The 21,090-nt window shown below is 42.8% G+C and overlaps 1 protein-coding gene across 1 annotated transcript in view; it reads left to right on the forward strand.

Annotated features, from left to right (window-relative positions):
• The first annotated feature begins 7,108 nt into the window (after window positions 1-7,108).
• Window positions 7,109-21,090, forward strand: part of Blmh (bleomycin hydrolase) — a 40,420-nt gene continuing 26,438 nt past the window's right edge. The window contains exons 1-6 of the mRNA XM_006977424.4: window positions 7,109-7,517; window positions 7,867-8,064; window positions 11,397-11,506; window positions 12,285-12,426; window positions 13,749-13,837; window positions 15,064-15,156. Coding sequence (XP_006977486.1) covers window positions 7,505-7,517; window positions 7,867-8,064; window positions 11,397-11,506; window positions 12,285-12,426; window positions 13,749-13,837; window positions 15,064-15,156 — 645 coding nt within the window. The 5' untranslated portion in view covers window positions 7,109-7,504. The remainder of the gene's footprint in view (window positions 7,518-7,866; window positions 8,065-11,396; window positions 11,507-12,284; window positions 12,427-13,748; window positions 13,838-15,063; window positions 15,157-21,090) is intronic.

Consider the following 21,090-nt stretch of genomic DNA (forward strand, 5'->3'; position numbering starts at 1 on the left):
TATGATGTAACAACCTTTTACATAGTATTTATGTGAGGAATTATCAGCAAGCTAAAGATAATTTAAACTACCTGGGAGGTTGCATCGGTGGTAGGTAAATACTATGTGATTTTATACAGAGGAAGTGGGCATCCTGAGAGCTTGAGAGCACTCGTGTATTAATGTGTCCCTGTGGGGCCTGAGGAGTGCACTCTAATTTCACCAGACTCTCTCATTGTTCCTGCATCACACCCGAGTCCATCCGGGCCCCTTTGCCTGTCTGTGCCCTTTTCTCTGTCTGGTCAGTGGATTGCAAGCACCTGGGACAATGGTGATTGGAAGGAGTCTTTTTTTGTTTGTTTGTTTGTTTGTTTTTTGAGTCAGGGTTTCTCTGTGTAGCTTTGCGCCTTTCCTGGAACTCACTCTGTAGCCCAGGCTGGCCTCGAACTCACAGAAATCCACCTGCCTCTGCCTCCCAAGTGCTGGGATTACAGGCGTGCGCCACCACCGCCCGGCTTGGAAGGAGTGTCTTATCCAGAGGCAGGAAAAAATTTGCAGAGACAGCCTCATTCAAGATCCCTGGGTGATATTTCAGGAAACAAGGCAAAGCAAACACCCAGACACAATTTACAACATTATATTTCAGGAAACAAGGCAAAGCAAACACCCAGACACAATTTACAACTAATGTTGAGTATCACAAAAGGCCAAGTCTTTGGGCCAAGAGAGAAAGGTCAAGTGTTGGGTTGAACTTGCAAGGGACTTAGGAGCAGCAGGGAACACAGAACTCCTGAGAAAGCAGTCTGCCTGTGCTCGTGTGTTGAAAATGTAGTGAAGGGCCAGGCAGAGTGGCACAGGCAGGTCTCTGTGAGTTTGAGGACAGTCTGGTCTACATAGAGAGCGCCAGGCCAGCAGGGGATACCTAATGATACCCTGCCTCAGAATACAAAAACAAAAATAGAAAGTGTGGAAAAGGAATATATGTTCCTTTCTCTCAGAAAGTTCTAGGTCTGGCATCTCCAAGCCTTGGCAGATCAGTTCCTAGTGGCTTTCCTCATTCCAAGGATGAAGGTAAGGGAAAGAATGGAAAGAGAAGTAATGTCTCCAAACTCCACTTAGGTAACTCTACACCAGACATTAGGAAACTCCTACATCCATAGGCCATCAAGATAAATGTGAAACAAGTTATACACACACACATCCACACACATGTGGACCCCCTTGAGAAAAATGACAATTTTGTATGGAAGAGATGCCTTTGTATATTTACACATGTACATGCTGGGTGCATGCACCTAGAGGTCAGAGGTCAATGTTGCATGCCTTCCTCTATCTCCATCTTATTATTATTATGTTTTGTTTTGTGTTTTGGTTTTTCGAGACAGGGTTTCTCTGTGTAGTTTTGGTGCCTGTCCTGGATCTCGCTCTGTAGCCCAGGCTGGCCTCAAACTCACAGAGATCCGCCTGGCTCTGCCTCCCAAGTGCTGGGATTAAAGGCATTCGCCACCACCGCCCAGCATACCTGGCCTTTTATATAGGTGTTAGGACACTAAACTCAAGTCCCTCCTCTTATGCAGTGAGCACTTTAGCAACTGGGCCTTTCCCCAGCCTGGAAATGACAGTCTTTACAGAGAAACCCTGTCTTGAAAAACCAAAATATATATATATATATATATATATATATATATATATATATATATATATATATATATATGTGTGTGTGTGTGTGTGTATATATATATATAAAATATATATATATATATATATATATATATATATATACCCTCCTTGACAGTCTTTTTAAGACAAGTCAGCCACCCAGAGTTTTATAGAGAACTTTTCAGTTTTAAATATTGATTCAGAGTTTTATAGAGAACTTTTCCGTTTTAAATATTGATTCAAAACATTGAAATCATCCTAGGTGTGGTGGCGCAGGCCTGCAATCCTACCACGTAAGAGGCAGATGGAGGAACTCTGAAGATGGAGGCCAGTTTGGATTGTATAACCAGACCCTGTCTTAAAAATAAATAAATATTAAATCACCACCAGGGGCAAAGAGAGCATAGGGAAGCTGGAATTATTCCAGTAGGCCTCAGATGTGTAAACCCTGAAGCTTATCAAGTCAGGAGACTTTTGACAAAAGCAAATAGCAGAGTTGTTTGGGAAATGCCTAATTGTAAATGATTTTCATGAGCTTGTAAAGTGTTGGTGTTAGATGCCGGTCCAGGCCTCTAGCCACCATAGAAGGCTGACGTGTGCCATCAAAACAGAAGCAGCTGATCCGCACCTGTCAAAGACTCGTGGACAGCAAAGGAGGGGCCCGGATGGAAAATTTGCCGGAGACTGGCCCTGTTTGCTCTGCCATAGGAGCGCTCGGCAGAAAGTCTAATCGCACTGGCGCATTGTGCTATTCCCTAGGGTGTAGCTTTGTCCCACTGTGAGATGTCACTGGGTCCCACCGCATTTCTTCTGGCTGGAGTTAAAGGAGGGGAAAAAAATACACACATTTTGTTTGAGGGGAATTGTCTTCCTGGGTGGGGGAGGACCCAATGGAAACCAGTTTACTATATACCTCCCCTCCTTGCCCACACGAGGGCTGAGTGTATGGGTGTGAGCTGCTGGAAAGCTAGTACAAAGGGTGTCACCCTGACAGCAGGGCAGAGCAGGAGGTCTGGGAGGAGATGGTGATAGGAATCTGCAGGCATGGGGTGGGGAACATAACTATCGGCATGAAAGGGGTGGCAGTAGCTGTAGAACGAGTCCCTTCCACTTCTTGGGTGATTCCATCTTCTCTTGACCTGAGTGCTTACGTTAGCAGATACACATTTTCCTGACACACAGTCCCATCTCTCATCTGTACCGGCGTCCTCCCCACAACCCCAGTGGACATAATTCCATCTCCGCGTACTACAGTGAGGCTTTCCCCACCCCTCGACTGCCGCTGCAGCTGCCCTCTCAAGACTGGAGTTCTCAGCACCAGCAGTCTCATGGGCTTGGTAGATTAAGTTGACAACCAAGAGTGGCCATCCCATCTGGCCGATCTGGACGTTGAACACAGAGCTCCCCAGGCCATCTCTAACTTCCTTGGCTGCTCCTTCCCTCCCAGCTCCTCGGTTTTCACCGATGCTCCCCTTGCCCACAGCATCCTTGTAAGACTTACCGTAACCTGATTAGCACAGCCCTGGGACAGGGTAGGTGTGCAGCACACAGAGCCTAGAATGGATTGCAACCCTCTGAGCACACTTAGCCTGGTGCCCTCTGAACCCCTTGTGCAGTAAAATGCTGAGGTCCGGGGTGCTAGCCTTGGTCTTCATCTTTCTGGTTCTGGCCTCTTCTGCAAACTCCCGTGGTCACAGCTCTAGTCAGGGTGTCTTACCTCATTTCTAGACTTCCATATGTCCCCTGCAGTCCTCATCTTTGCTTTCCTGTAGGAACCTCAAAGTTGTCATGGTTCAAATAGAATTCAGACCCCCATACCCCCATACCTTCATACCCCCAAATATGCTGGTTTTTCTGTATTTCTTCTTGATTCGGGGTTTCTTAAACTTTTTCCACTCACAACCACTTGTCACTTAAGGACTTTTTTTTTTTTTAAGATTATTTATTTATTTATTACGTATTCAGAAGAGGGTACCAGATCTCATTACAGATGGTTGTGAGCCACCATGTGGGTGCTGGGAATTGGACTTAGGACCTCTGGAAGAACAGTCAGTGCTCTTAACCTCTGAGCCATCCCTCCAGCCCCACTTAAGTACTTTTTATGTGACCCTAGGAGTATGTGTATATGTACCAAAAATGTATTACTAATAAATCATAAACTTATTTTGATACAATTCTTTGATATGCATATAAGATCAAGGTGAATTTTCATACTGAGAAGATGGAGGTGCTTGTTTATTTTTTACAAAGAATTAAATATTGACTGAATGCTCGATATTGCAGGGCATGAACCATCCTCAGCATTTCTTAGAGTTGATCAACAGTTTGGTTTTATCATCTCCAGTGCTGAGAATGATGCTTTGCATAAACAGAGAGTGAAAAATGGCAGAAGTGGCCTAGTGAGGTGGCTTAGCAGATCAGGGCACTTGGAAGGAGGTGTACATGTACACACACACACACACACACACACACACACACACACACACACAAACATATAACAAATAAATGTAAAACAACTTTCAATGGGAGAAGTACAGTTAGGGCCCCTTTAGAAATTGCTGGAAGAGCCAAGAGTGATAGCACATGTCTCTATTCCCAGGCAGAGACAGGGAGATCTCTGAGTTCCAGGCAGCCAGGGCCACGTAGTGAGACCCTGTGTCAAACAAACAAACAAAGAAAAAAGTCAGAAAATGTTGGGAATATTTTTTTTATATGAAACAAGTCAGCCACTCAAACAGCAGTCTTTAAAATCAAACATCCTAATGATGCACTAATTTGACATTTACATGAAGAAAATGATAGGGAATATTTTAAATTTTTTTGTAATTAACCATTATGTTTCAACAAGAGCAGAACATCTTGCATGTACAGTAAAACACTGCAGTTTATAGTATACAGCAGTGTATACTCTATCGCTGAGGTGTCTCAGGCAATGTTCACTTATGTTACCTGGTGTGACAGCACACACAGGTCAGTGTGCCTATCCTGTATTCAAATACCAGGCTGCAGTGACGTCCTATGAGGCAGCACGGTTAAGTTTGCCAGATACATCTCAAATACATTGAGTGCTGGATTTTGAATGAATTTTAGTCATTAAGTGTTCAGAAACCCTTTTACAATTGCCAGTTAAAGGAAAGATTTAGTTCTTAAGAAGTATTATGTGTATGGGTGCTTTACTTGCATGTATGTCTTTGTACCACACATCAGAGAGCCCACAAAGGCCCGGAGACATCAGATCCCTGGAACTGGAGTTATAGATGGTTGTGAGCCACAGTGTGCGTTCTGGGGTCTGCTCTCTGGAAGAGCAGTCAGTACTCTTAACCACTGAGCCATCACTTTAGCCCCTGCTGAAAAAATTTTCATGATCCCCATCCTACCTCCAGTTACATGATCCCATATGGGGTTAAAACCTAGAGTTGTAAAAGCCAGGTCTTGGTTAATGACATCATCTTCTAGCCTCTAGTTCAACTGCAAGCTTAGAGGCTATCTATGCTTCTTCCATTTCCACAATCTAAAGCTGCTGTTGTCTCCCAAGTGTTCTACTGTAACAGCATTCTGACTAATTTCCCTGTCTCCAGAATCTCTCCCTTCCCCATCGTCACCAGATTTTTCTTTACACAGATCTGAGACTATTGCTCCTTTGTTTAAAACATTTGACTCCTAATTAAGCATAGAATAAAGTCCAGATGCTCAGGTGTGGCATATAAAACCCTTCACATCCCAGCCCAAATGTACTTTCCCAGTCATGCACCTTGCCTCTGATCTTAACACATTTAACCACACCAGATAGTGATGCACAGAGGCCTGCGTGTGATGTTGTCATGTGCTCCCATGCCCTGTGTCTTTGCTGTTACCTTGAATGCCCTGTCTCTTCTTCTTTGTCTTGTAAAATTCCATCCACTCTTCAAAATTATGATCATTGTCTTTCTGTGGTGCTGAAGACTAAATTCAGGGTCCCCATGCTTGCTAAGCAAGTGTTCTACCATTGAGCTTGGCCTTATCCCCACCCCCCCCCCCACCCCCCGGCAAGCATCTGGCTCTAATAACTAGCTGCTACTTACATGGCATTACTGTGTTGTTATTATAGATTATGTCCAATGTCTTTCCCACCACATTTTAAAAAAGATTTTATTTTTTAATGTGTATATGTGTGTGTCTGTGTATATATGTGCACATGTGATGGGTGCCCATGGTAGCCAGAAGGGAATGTTGGATCCTCCGGAGCTGGATTTACAGTTTTCTGACTTGGGTCCCTGGAAAAGCAGCAAGTACTTTTTTTTCCCTGTTTTTTTCGAGACAGGGTTTCTCTGTGTAGTTTTGGCGCCTGTCCTGGATCTTACTCTGTAGACCAGGCTGGCCACGGTCCCGAGTGCTGGGATTAAAGGCATGCGCCGCCGCCACCACCGCCCGGCTGTGCAAGTACTCTTACCTGCTAGCCAGTCTCTCAGGCCCACATTAGGAGTTTCTTGAAGGCAAGATTAAACTTTTTAGTCTTCATATCATCAGAAGATTGACGAGGATCTGTTATACTGTAGATCTTGAGTAAAAGTCTATGATTTGAATTGGGCAGGAACTTTGGACATGATTTTGCAAAACGATCAATGATTTCTTTCAGCACGAGTTTTAGCTGTTTCTCTTTTTCAGAAAAGGGAAAAATCTCAGAACAGGGTTGTTGATAGGCTGGCTCTCTTGAAGATGGTTGCTATGTCCGTTGCCAGCCTTTAGCGGAGTCTCTCAGGGACACAGAGACTGAATTTTCAAACGACAGATGAGTGTCTGCGTGTGGCTTTTTCCAAACATCAGAATTCCTCTGAACCGCGGATGATTATCAATTTAAGACTTAGATTCTAGGCTCCACAGAAAACCCAATAGTAAGGTTACAGTGAGCAGTTGTACTTATTTTATATGCAGTGCTCCACCCACCCAATCTTGAAAAACTGATTAGTTATCTTGAAGGGTGTGTGCTTCTTTTACAGGTTTTGTAGATATTGGGGGGAAATTTTTGGTGCATAAAACTGACCTAGTCATTCTCCTTAGCCCAAGCTGGGCTCAGTAGAAGCCGCTCACCGAGCCTTGTGATGCCCAGAATGTGTAGATGAAATGAGCAGATGTGTATTTGTAGAACCGTGGTAGTAGCTTATGGGTGGGTGGGAAAGAGATTGGTTCCAAAATCCTTTCAAACACAAGAACTTTGTTCTCACTAGAATCCAAGCAACAAGTTGCAATTGAAAAAATGAACAGATTGGTCAGCCAAGTGTTGACAGGAAAAGCTTTGGGGTGGATTTCCTGAGACCTGCCAACCCATCCTAAGGTCCCATGCCTAATTTTGGGACCCCAGGTTCCTTTTCATCTCCTGGAGCCTTCTTTTGGCTTCTCAAAAGACTTCTGGGCGTTAGTTTCCCCAGCGTTAGAATGTGAGGGATCTGGGCTCAGCACAAAACCCTCAGCCTACTTCCTCTGGGAGCTTGGGATCCTGGGAGGGCGCCCTTGTAGGATCACAGATGGCGGAGGGCGCCGCTGGGGTGAAGAGTGAGCAACACCGGCTACCGGGGTTGCCAACGTGGGTGGCTTTGCGGGGCCGCGCCCCGGGGTAGGGTGCCGGCCTCGGCGTCAGCAAGGCCGCCCCCCGTCGGCCCTCCCCCGGGCGGGGCCAGCCCCGACGGCGCTGACTCAGCAACGCGAGGGGGGAGTTTTGTCCCTCCGCGGACCCCGTTTCTCTCGGCCACCATTGAGCGGGTTTCCTTTTTCCGGCGCTCCGGGTGCAAGAACTAGGTCCGAGCAGCTAGGCAGCGGACTGTAGTGTAACCCCAGAGCTCACCTGAGGACCCCGAAAACTAACGTTTCCCCACGAGGCAGCGTGGGCGCCATGAACAACGCGGGTGAGGCGCCCCTCTTCCCGCGAGTGTTTCCCAGGGTCTTCTCCCAGGCTCCAAGGACCCGTGAGGCCCGGCGGCGTGAAAGGCCGGGGTGCGGGGGTGAGACCTAGGCAAGGGCGGGGATGTAGCCCTCCCGGAGGGCCAGAGAGCCAGGAGGGAGCCGGCATCCTGCAGGAGGATGGCGGGGGAGGGCTTTCTGACTTCAGCACTCTCCAGGATGCTCTTGCGAAGTTAAATCCAGGATCTACAGTGACTCTGTCCTAAAGCTGCCTCCCCCTCCCCCGTCAGCCTCTTTTTTTTTTTGGGGGGGGGGGAGAGGTTATAATTATAATGGCGTTTGATCTCCCCACAGGACTCAATTCGGAGAAGGTAGCTGCTCTGATCCATAAACTAAATTCCGACCCTCAGTTCGTACTTGCCCAGAATGTTGGGACCACTCATGATCTGTTGGACATCTGTCTGAAGAGGGCCACGGTGCAGGGTGCTCAGCATGTGTTCCAGCACGTTGTGCCTCAGGAAGGCAAGCCAGTCACCAACCAGAAGAGCTCTGGTGAGGTCTTCGACTTCTTGCCTACTTTACTGACTGCAGCCTGTTTTATTGTCCTAAAAATGGCCTTGGGAGAACAGAGCTTTGTAGCACATTGAAAGAACTTGTAATAAACCAGAAAAGAGGCCCAAGAACACGCAGGCCCAAGAACACGCAGGCCCAAGAACGTTGCTTGTGTGGTGGCCTGTTAGCGTTTAGTTTGAACACTATAAATGGGTGATGGCCATTGACTGCACATCGCCTTATTGTCTTGATATTATGTGGTATTGGATTGGTGTGGTTTGTTCTCATGCCATTTTTATCTTAACAGTTCATCTAGAAGTAGGTGAAGAGAGAAACAGTTAGAGGGGAGAGGTTGTATACAAAGATAAACCAAAAATCGAAGATGAGCTATGCCCTTGGTCACAGATAGTCCATACAAAAATATCCATGCCCTAGAAGACTTCCCAGAATAATGCTAAAATCCAAATATATAAAATAGGAAAAAAAATGTGATTACAACCAAGTGTCATTGACTATTATTTTAAAATGTGCTCCATGGGTGCAGCTGGAGTTACTGGGCTCATAGGTCAGTTCCCATCAGTAGGCTACTTTCTAGTACTCTTGAGTTCTCATTTCTGGCTGACGGAGAATTCTTGTTTTGCTGTACACTGTCCTGTTACCACTGTTAGAAATACATCTACACTGAGAGATTGGGTATCCAGGAATCCAAAGAGAAGAAATATTCTCACAACAAAATTGAACTAAAAGGACCTTGCATTATTTTTCGTTTTGATACTTCTCCAAGTTCATGTGTACTTACAGTAAACACATTAGTGCTACTTAGAGCAACTCAAAACTCAAAAGGATACATTTAACATGGGCAATGTTTTGCTGTATGTAAATTATAGATTAAAGATTGATTAAGGATTGATTTTTAAATTTTGAAGGGAAAAAATTCTGACCTTGCAAAAACTTTTTATGTAGTAGAAAGTGCTTACTTAGCATGCTCAGGCCCTTAGTTCAGAAATGTTTGGGATGGTGAGGTCTGCCAGGCTACAGACTATCTAGTTAATGTATTACAGTAGTCCCACGTGTTCTGATTGCAATGGTCTCCCAGGGTAACCTGGGAAATGTGGTGTATCTCTTTAATTTCCTCTAAATACTAACAGTGCATGAGCGATGTAATTTGTTCTTGTGATGTTTTCATCTTAACAGATCACCCGAAAGTAGCAGAAATAGAAATAGTGTACAGGAGAGAGGAAGTGTACAGATAAGCCTGAAGTTAAGATGACACTATTCGGAAACACCATTTAATTTTTCTTTCTTTGTTACAAAATCATTCTAGTTCAGTGTAGAAAATCTGTGAAGTACCAGTAGGGGAATAGTTTTTGTTTATCCATCAAGCCTTTATTCGCTGTACAAGTGGTTTTAATATGAGATCATCCTTGAAGAATTTTTATATGTGCCCTTTATAAACCTCTTCATTTGTTCATATGTTGTTCTTATCTGTAAAAACATTGTATCCAAATATGTTGAAAGTTTCCCCTGAATTTTCCTCCAGAAGAGCGTTACTCTTTATTCAAGGCTCACAGAGGCTTTCAGGATAGACATGCTGAGTTTATCTTGAAGTAGAGTTGTGTTTTGAAGTTGCCCTAGTCCACACTAGTTTGGAATGCTTACAGATATTAGATTCCATCAGTTTCTGAGAGGCAAAATACTTGAATGTTCTGGACATGACTTCACATAGAAATGTTGGGTGTCATTGGAAATAGACCTTTAGAAACTTCATTTACATTGGTACAGAAAGCTGTGAACTATAGAAGCTCTGGTTATGCATTTATAGGGGTAAATGAAGACATGATTGTATTCTCAGTGCTTGTTACAAAGTCTTCAGGGACATCATCATGTGTGGGTTTAAAACATTGCTGTATCAGAAACTTACTAAGTAGAAGAATGATGGTGTGTTGTGGTTGAAAACGTGGATACTGATGGCCAGGTGCATATAAAGAGTATGAAGCTGAAAATAGAGTAGAAAAGTAGAAAAATGGTCCTTCTTTGTAGCCAACAATGACCTTGAACTTCTCATCCTTCTGCCTCCACCTCCCAGGTGTTGGATTATGATTGCAGCCACGTACTACCGTGTCTGATTTATATGGTGCTAAAGAGGAATCCAGGGCTTACTCCATGCTAGTTAAGCATTCTACCAACTGAGCAACATCTCCATCCTGGAGAATAGTGCTTCTAAGTAAATTTACTGTGTTAACATGATTTTAAGAGGAAAATATTTCGTTGTTTCATTTATGTCTCAATTTTTAAATTACATATATTTTAGCTCTTGAACTGAAGTGATCCTCCTGCTTCAGCCCTCCCAAACTTTTCATTTGTATTTAAATATTTATATAGCCCAGTTAGTCAAATACTTCCCTTAAAAACAACTCAGTTTTGGGAAGAGAGGCAAGTGCTCTATGTTAAGCTTAGCACTCACTGAAGGATGCACTGTCCATTCCAAATCAAGGTTTCTTGTGCATTCCAAATCAAGGTTTCTGTTCATTTCAAATTAAGGTTTTGATTTCCAAATCATTCTCAGGTGATTTGTATTTCCTTAGCTCTCTGTTCAGAAGTAGAATGCTTATTGGGCAGTATCAAGAAGTAAAAGGGTATTTTCCCACTTCACTAATGTCTTATGAAGAATTTAAAAAACAAAAGTTTCTTTATTCTGTGTGTCTTTTTTGGACATCATGTAATTTATTCATGATCTCTCTTCATTTTCTTTTAGTGTTCCTAGGTTATCCTAGAACTCACTGTATTATCTAGGCTGACTTTGAACTTATTGCAATCTTCTTGTTTCAGTCTCCTAAGTACTGGGATTATAGGTATAAACCACCATGCCCAACCTAAAAGGTTCTGATTGGTTTTTGTTTTCTTTTGATTTTGTATTTGAGTGAATGAGTGAGTGTGCGTGTATATACCATATAGTAGTAATCACGACATGTCTTTCAGTTTGCTTTGGTTTCAATATTTCTGTTTTGGACTGAAGATGTAGTTAAGCTGGTAGAGTGCTTAGCATGTACAAATTCCTGGGTTTGGTTCCTAGTATCACATAAAACCAAGCATGGTGACACATGTCTATATTGTACTTGGGACATGAAGCAGGAGGATCAGGAGTTCAAGACTACTCTGGTTATATAGTGGGTTATAGGAGACTCTGTCTCAAAAACAAATGAATCTAATATTTCTGTTCTTTCTTACTTAGTCTTGATGTGCGGATCTTAGGGATTTGGGGTTAGGAGGTACAGTTGGGGCAGTGGGATCTGTAAACAGTCTTAACTTCTTGGTTTGCTTTCTCATTTTAGGACGATGCTGGATCTTTTCTTGTTTGAATGTTATGAGACTTCCGTTCATGAAAAAATTTAATATTGAAGAATTTGAGTTTAGTCAATCTTACCTGTTTTTTTGGGACAAGGTAGGGGACTGACCTTGCATGATTCTTTCTGTTTCAATAGCAAACTAGTTAGGCGCAGCCTTTATATTATTCTGCTTTTCTCATGATAGTGTGCCTTTTGATTATAGCTGTGATACCATTCTGATTCCCAAGTATCAGAAGTCTAGCTTCTCAGAGCAGAAGTACTTTTCCTTCTGTGGTGCCAGGCTCAGGGCCAGGGCTTCTGGCGAGATTTGATGAAGCTCTGACCCTGACCTCTGCCCCACAGCGGCTTTCTGTTTGGTAGGTGGCTGCATTCTCTGAGGAAATAACAAATCTATTGACTCACTGCCCGTGTTTTCTTTATTTAAAATGTAAAAGTTTGTTTCCAGCAATTTCCCTTTCTAGCATCTTTACTTAGGCCATTGGATCTTTTAAGCACTCAGTTTCTTTTGGTAGCGCCTTTCTGAAAAAAAAAAAAAAAAATCAGTAAATATTTTTATTTCAGTTTAAAATCTTTAAAATATAACTATTCATTAGATGTTTACTGATTAAAGACTAACAGAATTTATTTGAACATTAGAATGTATGTGCAGCACATGGATGCAGTATGTTGCAAAATATATGCATGTATAAGAAAAGACCAGATATTCTTTTGAAGACAAATACCAATATTTAATTGCCAACTTCAGTTTTAAAAATCTTATATGTTGAATTCTTAGTTGTCCCAAGTCTCCCATTCTAGTGATCATGCATGGCAGTGACGTGATTGGCTCTCTTTGCCTTTATTTATTTATTTATTTATCTTCTCTAACTTTAGGTTGAACGCTGTTATTTCTTCTTGAACGCTTTCGTGGACACAGCCCAGAAAAAAGAGCCTGAAGATGGGAGACTGGTGCAGTATTTGCTTATGAACCCTACCAATGATGGTGGACAATGGGATATGCTTGTCAATATTGTTGGTAAGAATTTGTGTCTGAATGGTATTGCAAGCTCTGCAGGTAGGACTAGGCCGTTTCTTTGTTATGTACACAGTGGAACTGGCTTTCCAGAGGCTGCATAGTTAGCTCTACAAACCTTTACGTCTCATTCTCACTGTGAAGTCCCTTTCTTTAAATAACTGATAAAGAAATAGATGCCGTGCAGGCTTGACTGGGAGAAGAATTAAGTAGAAGTAACTTCCCATTAAAAAATCACTTGAGGGGCTGGAGAGATGGCTCAGCGGCTGAAGAGCACTGGTTGCTCTTCCAGAGGTCCCAGGTTCAATTTCCAGCACCTACATGTGGCCCATCGCCACCTGTAACTCTAGTTCTAGTGTATTAAATCCTCTCCTAGCCCTTACATAGTGCACAGATACACATGCAAGCAAAACACCCATACTCACTAATTTTAAAAGAAAGCACCGAGGAATCGGGAAGCATATTACTAGGGCTAATGGGACGGGTACGCAGTTAAGAGGACTTACTCGTGTTACAGAAGACCCAGGTTAAGTTCCTGGTACCTATGTGGTGGTTCACAACCATCTGTAACTCCAGACACTTGTCTGGTCTCCTCAGGCACACAGGGTGCACGTACATAAATGCAGGCAAAATACTCATAAAATCAAAACAAATCTGAAAAAGAAAAGACAGTTGGTTTGGTGGTGTAGGTCAGGGTAGAGCGCTTGCCTGGCATGCACATGGCTGCGGCTTTGATCCCTAGCAGTGAGACAACACACAGGCAGAGCAAGCAAGCAGACAGAACCCTGCATTTGTTTGCAAGTGTCTTTATCCTAACATTTTCTTTTGGGAGGCCGCATGCTGAGTATTTATAAAGTATCATAGGTCAGAATATTAGAATTAATTTCAAGGTGGATAGCTGTGCATGTTAAAAGTCTGGGACTGGAGGTATAACTCAGTAGTAGTAAGGGACTTAGCACACAGGAGGCCCTAGATTCAGTCCCTAGAATCAAACAATCCAATAAGACTGGTAAGGGCTGGGGATGAAGTCCAGTGGGCAGAGTGCTGCCTGGCATGCACAAAGCTCTGGGTTCAATCTAGCACTGAATAAACCAGGTCTAGTGGTGTATGCCCGTAATCTCGATACTCAGGAGGTTGAGGCAGAAAGACTTGAAGTTCAACGTTATTCTTAGCCACATAGAGAGTTTGAGGGCAGCCTGGACTACATGAAATCCTACCCTTGTTTATTAATACAGCCTATTTAAAGAAGCCAATAATTTGGACAGGATTTCTAATACTAGAATTTATTTTCATTTTATTGAACACTAAAATTTGTTGTCTCTTAGAAAAATATGGTGTTGTCCCCAAGAAATGCTTTCCTGAATCTCATACAACAGAGGCAAGCAGAAGAATGAATGATATTCTGAATCACAAGGTACGGAATATGAGTAGGAGGGACTGGGTTAGTGCACTGGACCTTAAAACTGTAACTGACTTTTTAAAAAGAAACTAAAAAGGATAACTATTGATGTCAAGGTCTATCAAAAGCAATGTGGCTACACATTAACCTCAAGAAATTAAGATTACTGTGTTTTGTTTCTGTTGATTTTAGTATTTTCTTATATGTATTCAAGTGAAGGTTCTGGGGTCAGTTAACCTGGGTCTCGAAGACACAGGCTTCTGTGCTCCTCACTTGCTTCTAGTAGAGGTGTGCTGGGCTGCTTCATGTACCAGCAGAACCAAGCAGAGCAATTTGTTAGACTTCCTTTAAAAGTGTGCTTTGTTCTTAGGCTTACCCAGACCACATCAGTGTGGTTTAGCCACCCACTGAGGATTTGATGTAGTCACTGAGCTGTTTTTTATGGCTTAAGTTACCCTAATGAATCATTTCTCCTCCACATTTTCCCAGGGATGATTATAAGCCCTGTGCGGTGGTGCTCTGCTTGCCAGGTCTCTTTTTTGAGAACTGGAAGTTGCCAAAATCTGCCGCCCAGATCTTCAAGGCTGAAATTAGATGTTATCCCCAGGGAAAAGAGTGTATTTAAAAATAAGCATAGATATGTTTCCCCAATATTAGATGTAGACTGTTTCCTACCCAGGGAACTCTGGGTCTCTTATCATAAATCTTAGCTTTGGATTTCATTTTGATTGAGAGCAAGTTACTTTAGCACTGCGGTTCAGTTTCAGAATCTCTTTAATGTTAGGCTTCTCCCAAAATTGAAAGAAACAGAAAACCATGTTGGAGGTTTATGTAGTCGCTGTCACAGTGACTGGCAGAGAAGGTAAAGTGGACAGCAAATAGAATTCTAAATGAGAATGTGTTAAGATCATGCATAGTGCTGCCATGATCTGTCTCCTGCTTTCCTCGGGATGATGGGTACCAGGACCAGATGTTCTTCCATGCATATACACAGGGGACTGTCAATTGCAGAGAAAGATCAGTTCTGTCCAGTATTTGGGGGCATAATCCACATCTGTGTCCTTATTGAAAGTAGTTTTCACTATCTGTCTTAGTGGACCAATTGGGGAAAATCACTTGTTTCTATAAACTTTGCCCAGGGTGTTAGCTGTGTTGTACTTTCAAGCTTAGCTAGTGGTGATCTGTTAGGCTTATTAACCGCTTGTGTAACTACTGGAATGCTGAATAACTTTCTATCATAGATGAGAGAATTCTGTATACGGCTACGGAACCTGGTGCACAGTGGAGCAACCAAAGGGGAGATCTCATCTACACAAGATGCCATGATGGAGGAGGTAATAAGAGTCTTTGGACTTTTGTGGCTTGTCTAAAAAGCTCCTGGAAACATCCTGCTAAACTGATTATGGAATGCAGTCACTGCAAAGGAATATTTAATTGAATAGAAGCTACTTACTTTTTACTTAAGAGGTAGAGACAAAAGGATCAAGAGTTCCAGGTCAGCCTTGGTTGTATAACCTTGGCTACAGGATACCCTGTCTGAATAAAACAAAAACTACTTATTTTAAAGCTGAAAAAAAAAATGAGATTTATGCTTGTTTGCATTTTAAGGACTTGTACTGATGTTTCTTAATTCCTAGTTTAGGTTCTATATAAAACCATTTTTTTTTTCATTTATAAATAATACCTTCTGTGAGTTTGGCACTGAGGGAATAAAGATGAGAAGGCAAGTTTCTGCTTTCAAAGAGCTCAGGATTTGTGTGCCATTTCCTCCCATCCTCCCTCTCCCGGTACTGGAGATGAAATGGAGGCAGGGCCTCTTGCTCTATCATGGAGCAATATCCCTGGCTTTACAAGTTTAGTCTTGGGGAAAAAGAAAAACCATGAATCATGGTAGTCATTGTGTGCTAAATGTGTAACAGAGTTCTCTGGTCATGGAGGGGAAGTGACTGATCAGGGAAGATAGTTGAACTGTGTGATTAGCAGGGACTGCCACCCCAGGCAAAGGAAGTTTTGTATCCAGCAGGTGGGATGTAAGGGCTCTTGGATAGACAGCCAAGCAGCTGGGTTTATTCTGTAATGAGGAGCTGTTGATGGTTGTGTCTGTTAAAAGTAATGTGTGTTGAACACCTAGAAAATTGAAAAGTCACCAAATATAGGTATTTACTAAGGCAGATAAGAGTCTGTATTAATATCCATATTCAGTACTAATAGATGTGAAGCTGAAATTCTCTGAGAAAAGAACAGAGGTTATCTTCTCCAGCCCGTGGGCACAGTGGTGAGACCACAGTTTAGGAGCAGAGCGGCTTCCCATTCTGTCACTTAGTGGGAAACATGAATGTTAAGGGAGACAGTGCAGCATGGTGGAGCATGTCTGCAGAGTCAGATTGGTGGCCTTCCTGCTCAGCCACATGGCCTAGGACAAGTTCCTTCCTCCTTCAAGTCTCAGTTTGTTCATGGTTACATATCAGTGTTTGATATGGTAGCTGTTTCTTACATATTTGAATAGATGAATGAGTGCACATTGCTTATTTGCCAACTGTATTTCAATTATATTCAACTTTCTTCAATATTCTGTTGAAGAACCGTTTTTTAGTACAGAAGGAAAGAGACTTTAGCGTTAGATGTACCGTGGATTTAAATCTGACTTGGTTAGATTTAAATCCTGTGATCTATCTGCTCACTAACCTGAGACTCAGTTTGAGATTTTAAAATACTTCCCTCCTTGGAATGGTGGGGAGACAAGGAGTGGAGGGAGGTCAAATATGGAATTGATGTCAAATGCCTGGTGCTAGTGTCCTGCATATAGACAGCAAACACTCAGTAAACGTTTGTTGACTTCTCTTCCTGTTTGGAATGGTGGCTCTTGCTGAGGCCATCTCTCCTGAGAATTTACCTTAATTTGTGATTAGATTAAGGTAATGGGAATGTAGCAGGGATGACGACCGTATAGCAGGGCCAGCAAGTGACTCAGCAGGGACCGACCGAGTGCTTCCAAGCTTGATGACCTAAGTTCAGTCTTTGGGACCCACATGTTGGAAGGGAAAGATGGATTCCTCCTAGTCACCCTCTGATCTCCACACATGCATGCACAAATCAATAAGTGAATTTAAAAACTTTAAAGAAAGGTCCAGAGAGGAGGAGGAGTATTACTACTCCTTTTTTTCTTTTTTTTTCAAAGACAGGGTTTCTCTGTGTAACTTTGGCTGTCCTGGAACTTGCTCTGTAGACCAGGCTGGCCTTGAACTCAGCTCACAGAAATCTGCCTGCCTCTGCCTCCTGAGTGCTGGGATCAAGGGTGTGTGCCACCACTGCCCTGCCTTTTTTTTTTCCTTAAGAGTTATTTTTACTTCTGAGTGTTTTGCCTGCATGTATGTGAGTTGAGGAAGTGCCCACAGAGGCCAGAAGACATCAGATCCCCTGAAAGTGGAGTTACAGATAGTGGTGAGCTGCCATGTGGGTGGCTGGGTCCTCTGCAAGAACAAATGTTCTTAACTGCCCAAGCCGTCTCTCCAGCCCCCAGATATACTACTTATAGATCATAAGTATCATATTGGCCTGTGGTGTTTGCTTTAGTGATCCTTGCATTAATAATATACCTTAAGATTTATGTCCAACCATAGAATTAGAGGACAATAAATGATACAGAATTATAGCCATACATTTTTACATGTTTTGTTTTGTTTTCTTCTCCTACCCCTACTTTGAAATCCAAAGAGAATACTTTACCATGTCCTGAGTCTGGGTGTTCTGTAGTGTTGTTTACTTAATGACTTATTTCATCTGTTCACTACAGATCTGTGTGGTAGGTTTTTACATTTTTACAATCTTCCAAATAACTCCTTAGTATTGAACCCAACTCTTTTGTAATGAAGAGTCTAGCTTCACTTAAAGCCACAAATTAGTACCTATGATTTACCTAGCCTTATGAGCAAGTCTCAGTGATGACTTCAGTGAGTAACCATGAAGCCGAGGTAGTTTGAATGGAACTTGTTTATGCCAAAGGCATTCTTTCAGAGAGGAGCGTAGGTGGTTTGTGGATGAGGTAGACCCAGCAGGTCTTTTGGAATCATGTAGCCACTTCAATTACAGATGTTTTCCATGTGCTCACTTTGGAAGCCTCTGTATCCCTTTAGGATTACTAATGTATTCTTTTCTAAAACATGCTCTATTAAAAATAAATCCTCAAACAAAGACCACTAATACTTGCCAGGGCCCTGAAAAGGGACAGGAAGTAATTTTGACAGCTTAAGAAATTCTATAGCAGGGGTTCTTAAAAAACAGTAATGGCACTGGAGAGTTGGCTCAGTGGTTAAGAATACTGGCTGCTTTTCCAGAGGACCCCAGTTCTGTTCCCAACATCCACATGGTTGCTCACAACTATCTGTAATTCCATTTCCAGGGGATCCTATATCCTCATCTGGCCTCTGGACACCAAGGACACATATAGGCAAACTCTTACTCACATAAAATAAAAATAAATAAACCTGTCAAGTGGTGGTGGCACATACCTTTAACCCAAGAGGCAGGTGGACCTCTGGGTTGGAGGCCAGCCTGGTCTGTAGAGCAAGCTCCGGGACAGACAGGGTTACACAGAGAAAATCTGTCTCAAAAACTTTAAATAAAACATTGAGCCAAGGATATAGTTCAGTGGTATAGTATTTGTCTAACATGCTTAAGGTCTTGAGTGTGCAGAGGAAGAGAAGTGGGAGGAGCTGATAACACATTCCCGATTTTTCGGAGATTATACTGATGTCTGTTCGTATTATCAGTGACAGATTTGGACCAATTTGATAGGTAAACAACATTATCTCATACATAGTTTTGGATGAGGCTGAGCATTTTTATAAACTATATTAATATCCTAAAAATTATTTTTAGATATATATTTTTAATTTTGTGTGTATGTGTCTGTGTCTGAGTGTATGTTTGTATACCATGTGTATGCAGGAACCTGCAGGGGTCAGAGAGGCTGTTGAATCCCCTAGAACAGGAGTTAAAAGTGATTGGGTCCTCCACAAGAGCAACAAGTACTTTAAATCATTGAACCATTTCTCCAGGTCCTAAAAATTACTATTAAGAAAACCATATTGTGTGTACATGTGTGTGGTATGTATATAAGAGTGCAGTGTCGGAGGACTCCAGAAGAGGGCATCAGATGAGATATGGTGGGTATCAGCCATTGGATGTGGGTGCTGGGAGCCTAAAGCAGGTCCTCTGCAAGTGCAGCAAGCACTCTTAACCACTGGACCATCTTTCCAGCCCAGGATTCATATTTTACCTGTCTTCCTGAGGTACAATCTGAGCTGAGCTAAGAGGAATAAGAGTGTGCCAGGCAGGGGGCAGCAAGGACAGTGCCCCAGGATGGAAGAAGCTGGTATTCCTGAGTAACAGAAAGAAGGCACTGTGGCGGGCCGGCGGCGGCGGTGCACGCCTTTAATCCCAGCACTTTGGAGCAGAGCCAGGCCTCTGAGTTCAAGGCCATCCTGGTCTACAGAGCAAGATCCAGGATAGGCACCAAAACTAGACAGAAACCCTGTCTCGGAAAAACCGGAAAAAGAGGAGGAGGAGGAGGAGGAGAAGAAGAAGAGGAAGAAAGAAGAAGGAAGAAGAAGGAGGAGGAGAAGGAGAAGAAGAAGAAGGAGGCGGCGGCACTGTGGCTTGAGTCTGGGAGGAGGACAGATCACAGTGGGAATGGGAACTGGCTTAATATAGGACCCAGAGCTGTGGTGAAGAGCTTGCATCTTATTCTAAGTAAGGTAGCCTTTAGGGAGTGTAAGCTAATATTTTGTTTAAAATATTTTTTACTCTGAAGCTGTGCATAGTGGCACAAACTTGTAATTGTAGGGCTAGGGTGGCTGAGACAGGAAAAATCACAAGATTGAGGCTAATATGGCTATATATAAGCCTGTTTCAAGGAAGGTAGGTGTGTGTGTGTGTGTGTGTGTGTGTGTGTGTGTGTGTGTGTGTGTGTGTGTGTGTTGATCAGAGAGACAGGGACAGGGAGACACCTTCACTCTGTATTTTGAGAACAGATTGTAGAAATAGAGAGACTAGATGGAAAGTTAATTGTAACCCACAGGTTAGAGATGATAGCAGTTTGGGTAAGGCTAGAGAGTGCGACTCCTAAGCAGCGACATCTCTGGGTTTGTCTGGAAGGGGTGGTGTTAGGACTTGCCAGTGAGCTGTGTGGAAGACAGGGAAGGGGAGATATCTTGGTGATGTCATGATGTCTTGAGGGAAGATTGTAGATATGAGGAAAAGCTTTTTATCAGTTAAATCAGGAGGAGGGAAACTGTGGGAAAGAATAAAGGAGAGAAATAGTAATTGAGACGATTTGACAGGAGGGAGAGATAGATTGGTCTAATGAAGTACTTAGAAAGTTTCACAGTCTGTGTACAGCAGTTCAGAAACTACAGACTGAGTAGGTCTGCAGCGGAGAGGAGTCTGCGTTTCTAGTTGTTGAACTCACACACTGCTCTGGAAGCCATCTCAAGAACACTGTTACCCCATGAGTTCATTCTCTTAGCATCCCAGAGCAGCATTTACCTTGTGTATTCCAGCATGTGCCTTACACGCCTTTCCTCTGTCTGAAGATATGTGTAATGCCTCTAGGGTGTATCTGCTCTCTTTACTTAGGTAGTGTTTTTTGTTTTTAAGCATCTTATCCATCTTATCCACCAGGAAGCAGTAGGAAGTGCTTGTCTCCTGTCCTCTTCCCCTGTGGCTTCGTCACAAAGGTCTATTCCATGCCTCTCCAATAGTCCATTGAACTCCTGAACTGCCTTCCAAATTCACTGCCTTTATGAAGACTTGTGGCCAGACTGATCAGTGGTTCATTTTACCTTTAAACCTTGTTTTTCCATCAGCAAAAGCAGGAAGTTCCGGTAATTGATTTCTTAAGAACATTGTAGCAAGCTAGACACTGTGATACATACCTGTAATCTCTCCACTTGGGAAGCTGAGGCAGGAGGATTGCAAATTTGAGCCACTAGATTGTGAGACAATATCTCAAAACAAAACAGTATTATTGTAGCTTTGTACTTTATAACAATGGAAGTAACTAAGTTTCCCTGTGCTCTAGATTTTTTCCGATTTTTTTCAACAACCAGTGCTTCTAAGGTTGTGCCACCTCGACAGAGTTCCAGCCTCTGGACTCTTGAGATTTACCAGTTTCCTCTGAACTGCTGTCTCCTCACCTTTCTTCATTCCTCATCTCCCTCTGGTTGGCTTTCAAGTCTCTAGTTCTCACCTTGGGCATATTTATGATT

The sequence above is a fragment of the Peromyscus maniculatus genome, chromosome 8, assembly GCF_049852395.1.
Source record: "Peromyscus maniculatus bairdii isolate BWxNUB_F1_BW_parent chromosome 8, HU_Pman_BW_mat_3.1, whole genome shotgun sequence".
Taxonomy (NCBI): Eukaryota; Metazoa; Chordata; class Mammalia; order Rodentia; family Cricetidae; genus Peromyscus; species Peromyscus maniculatus.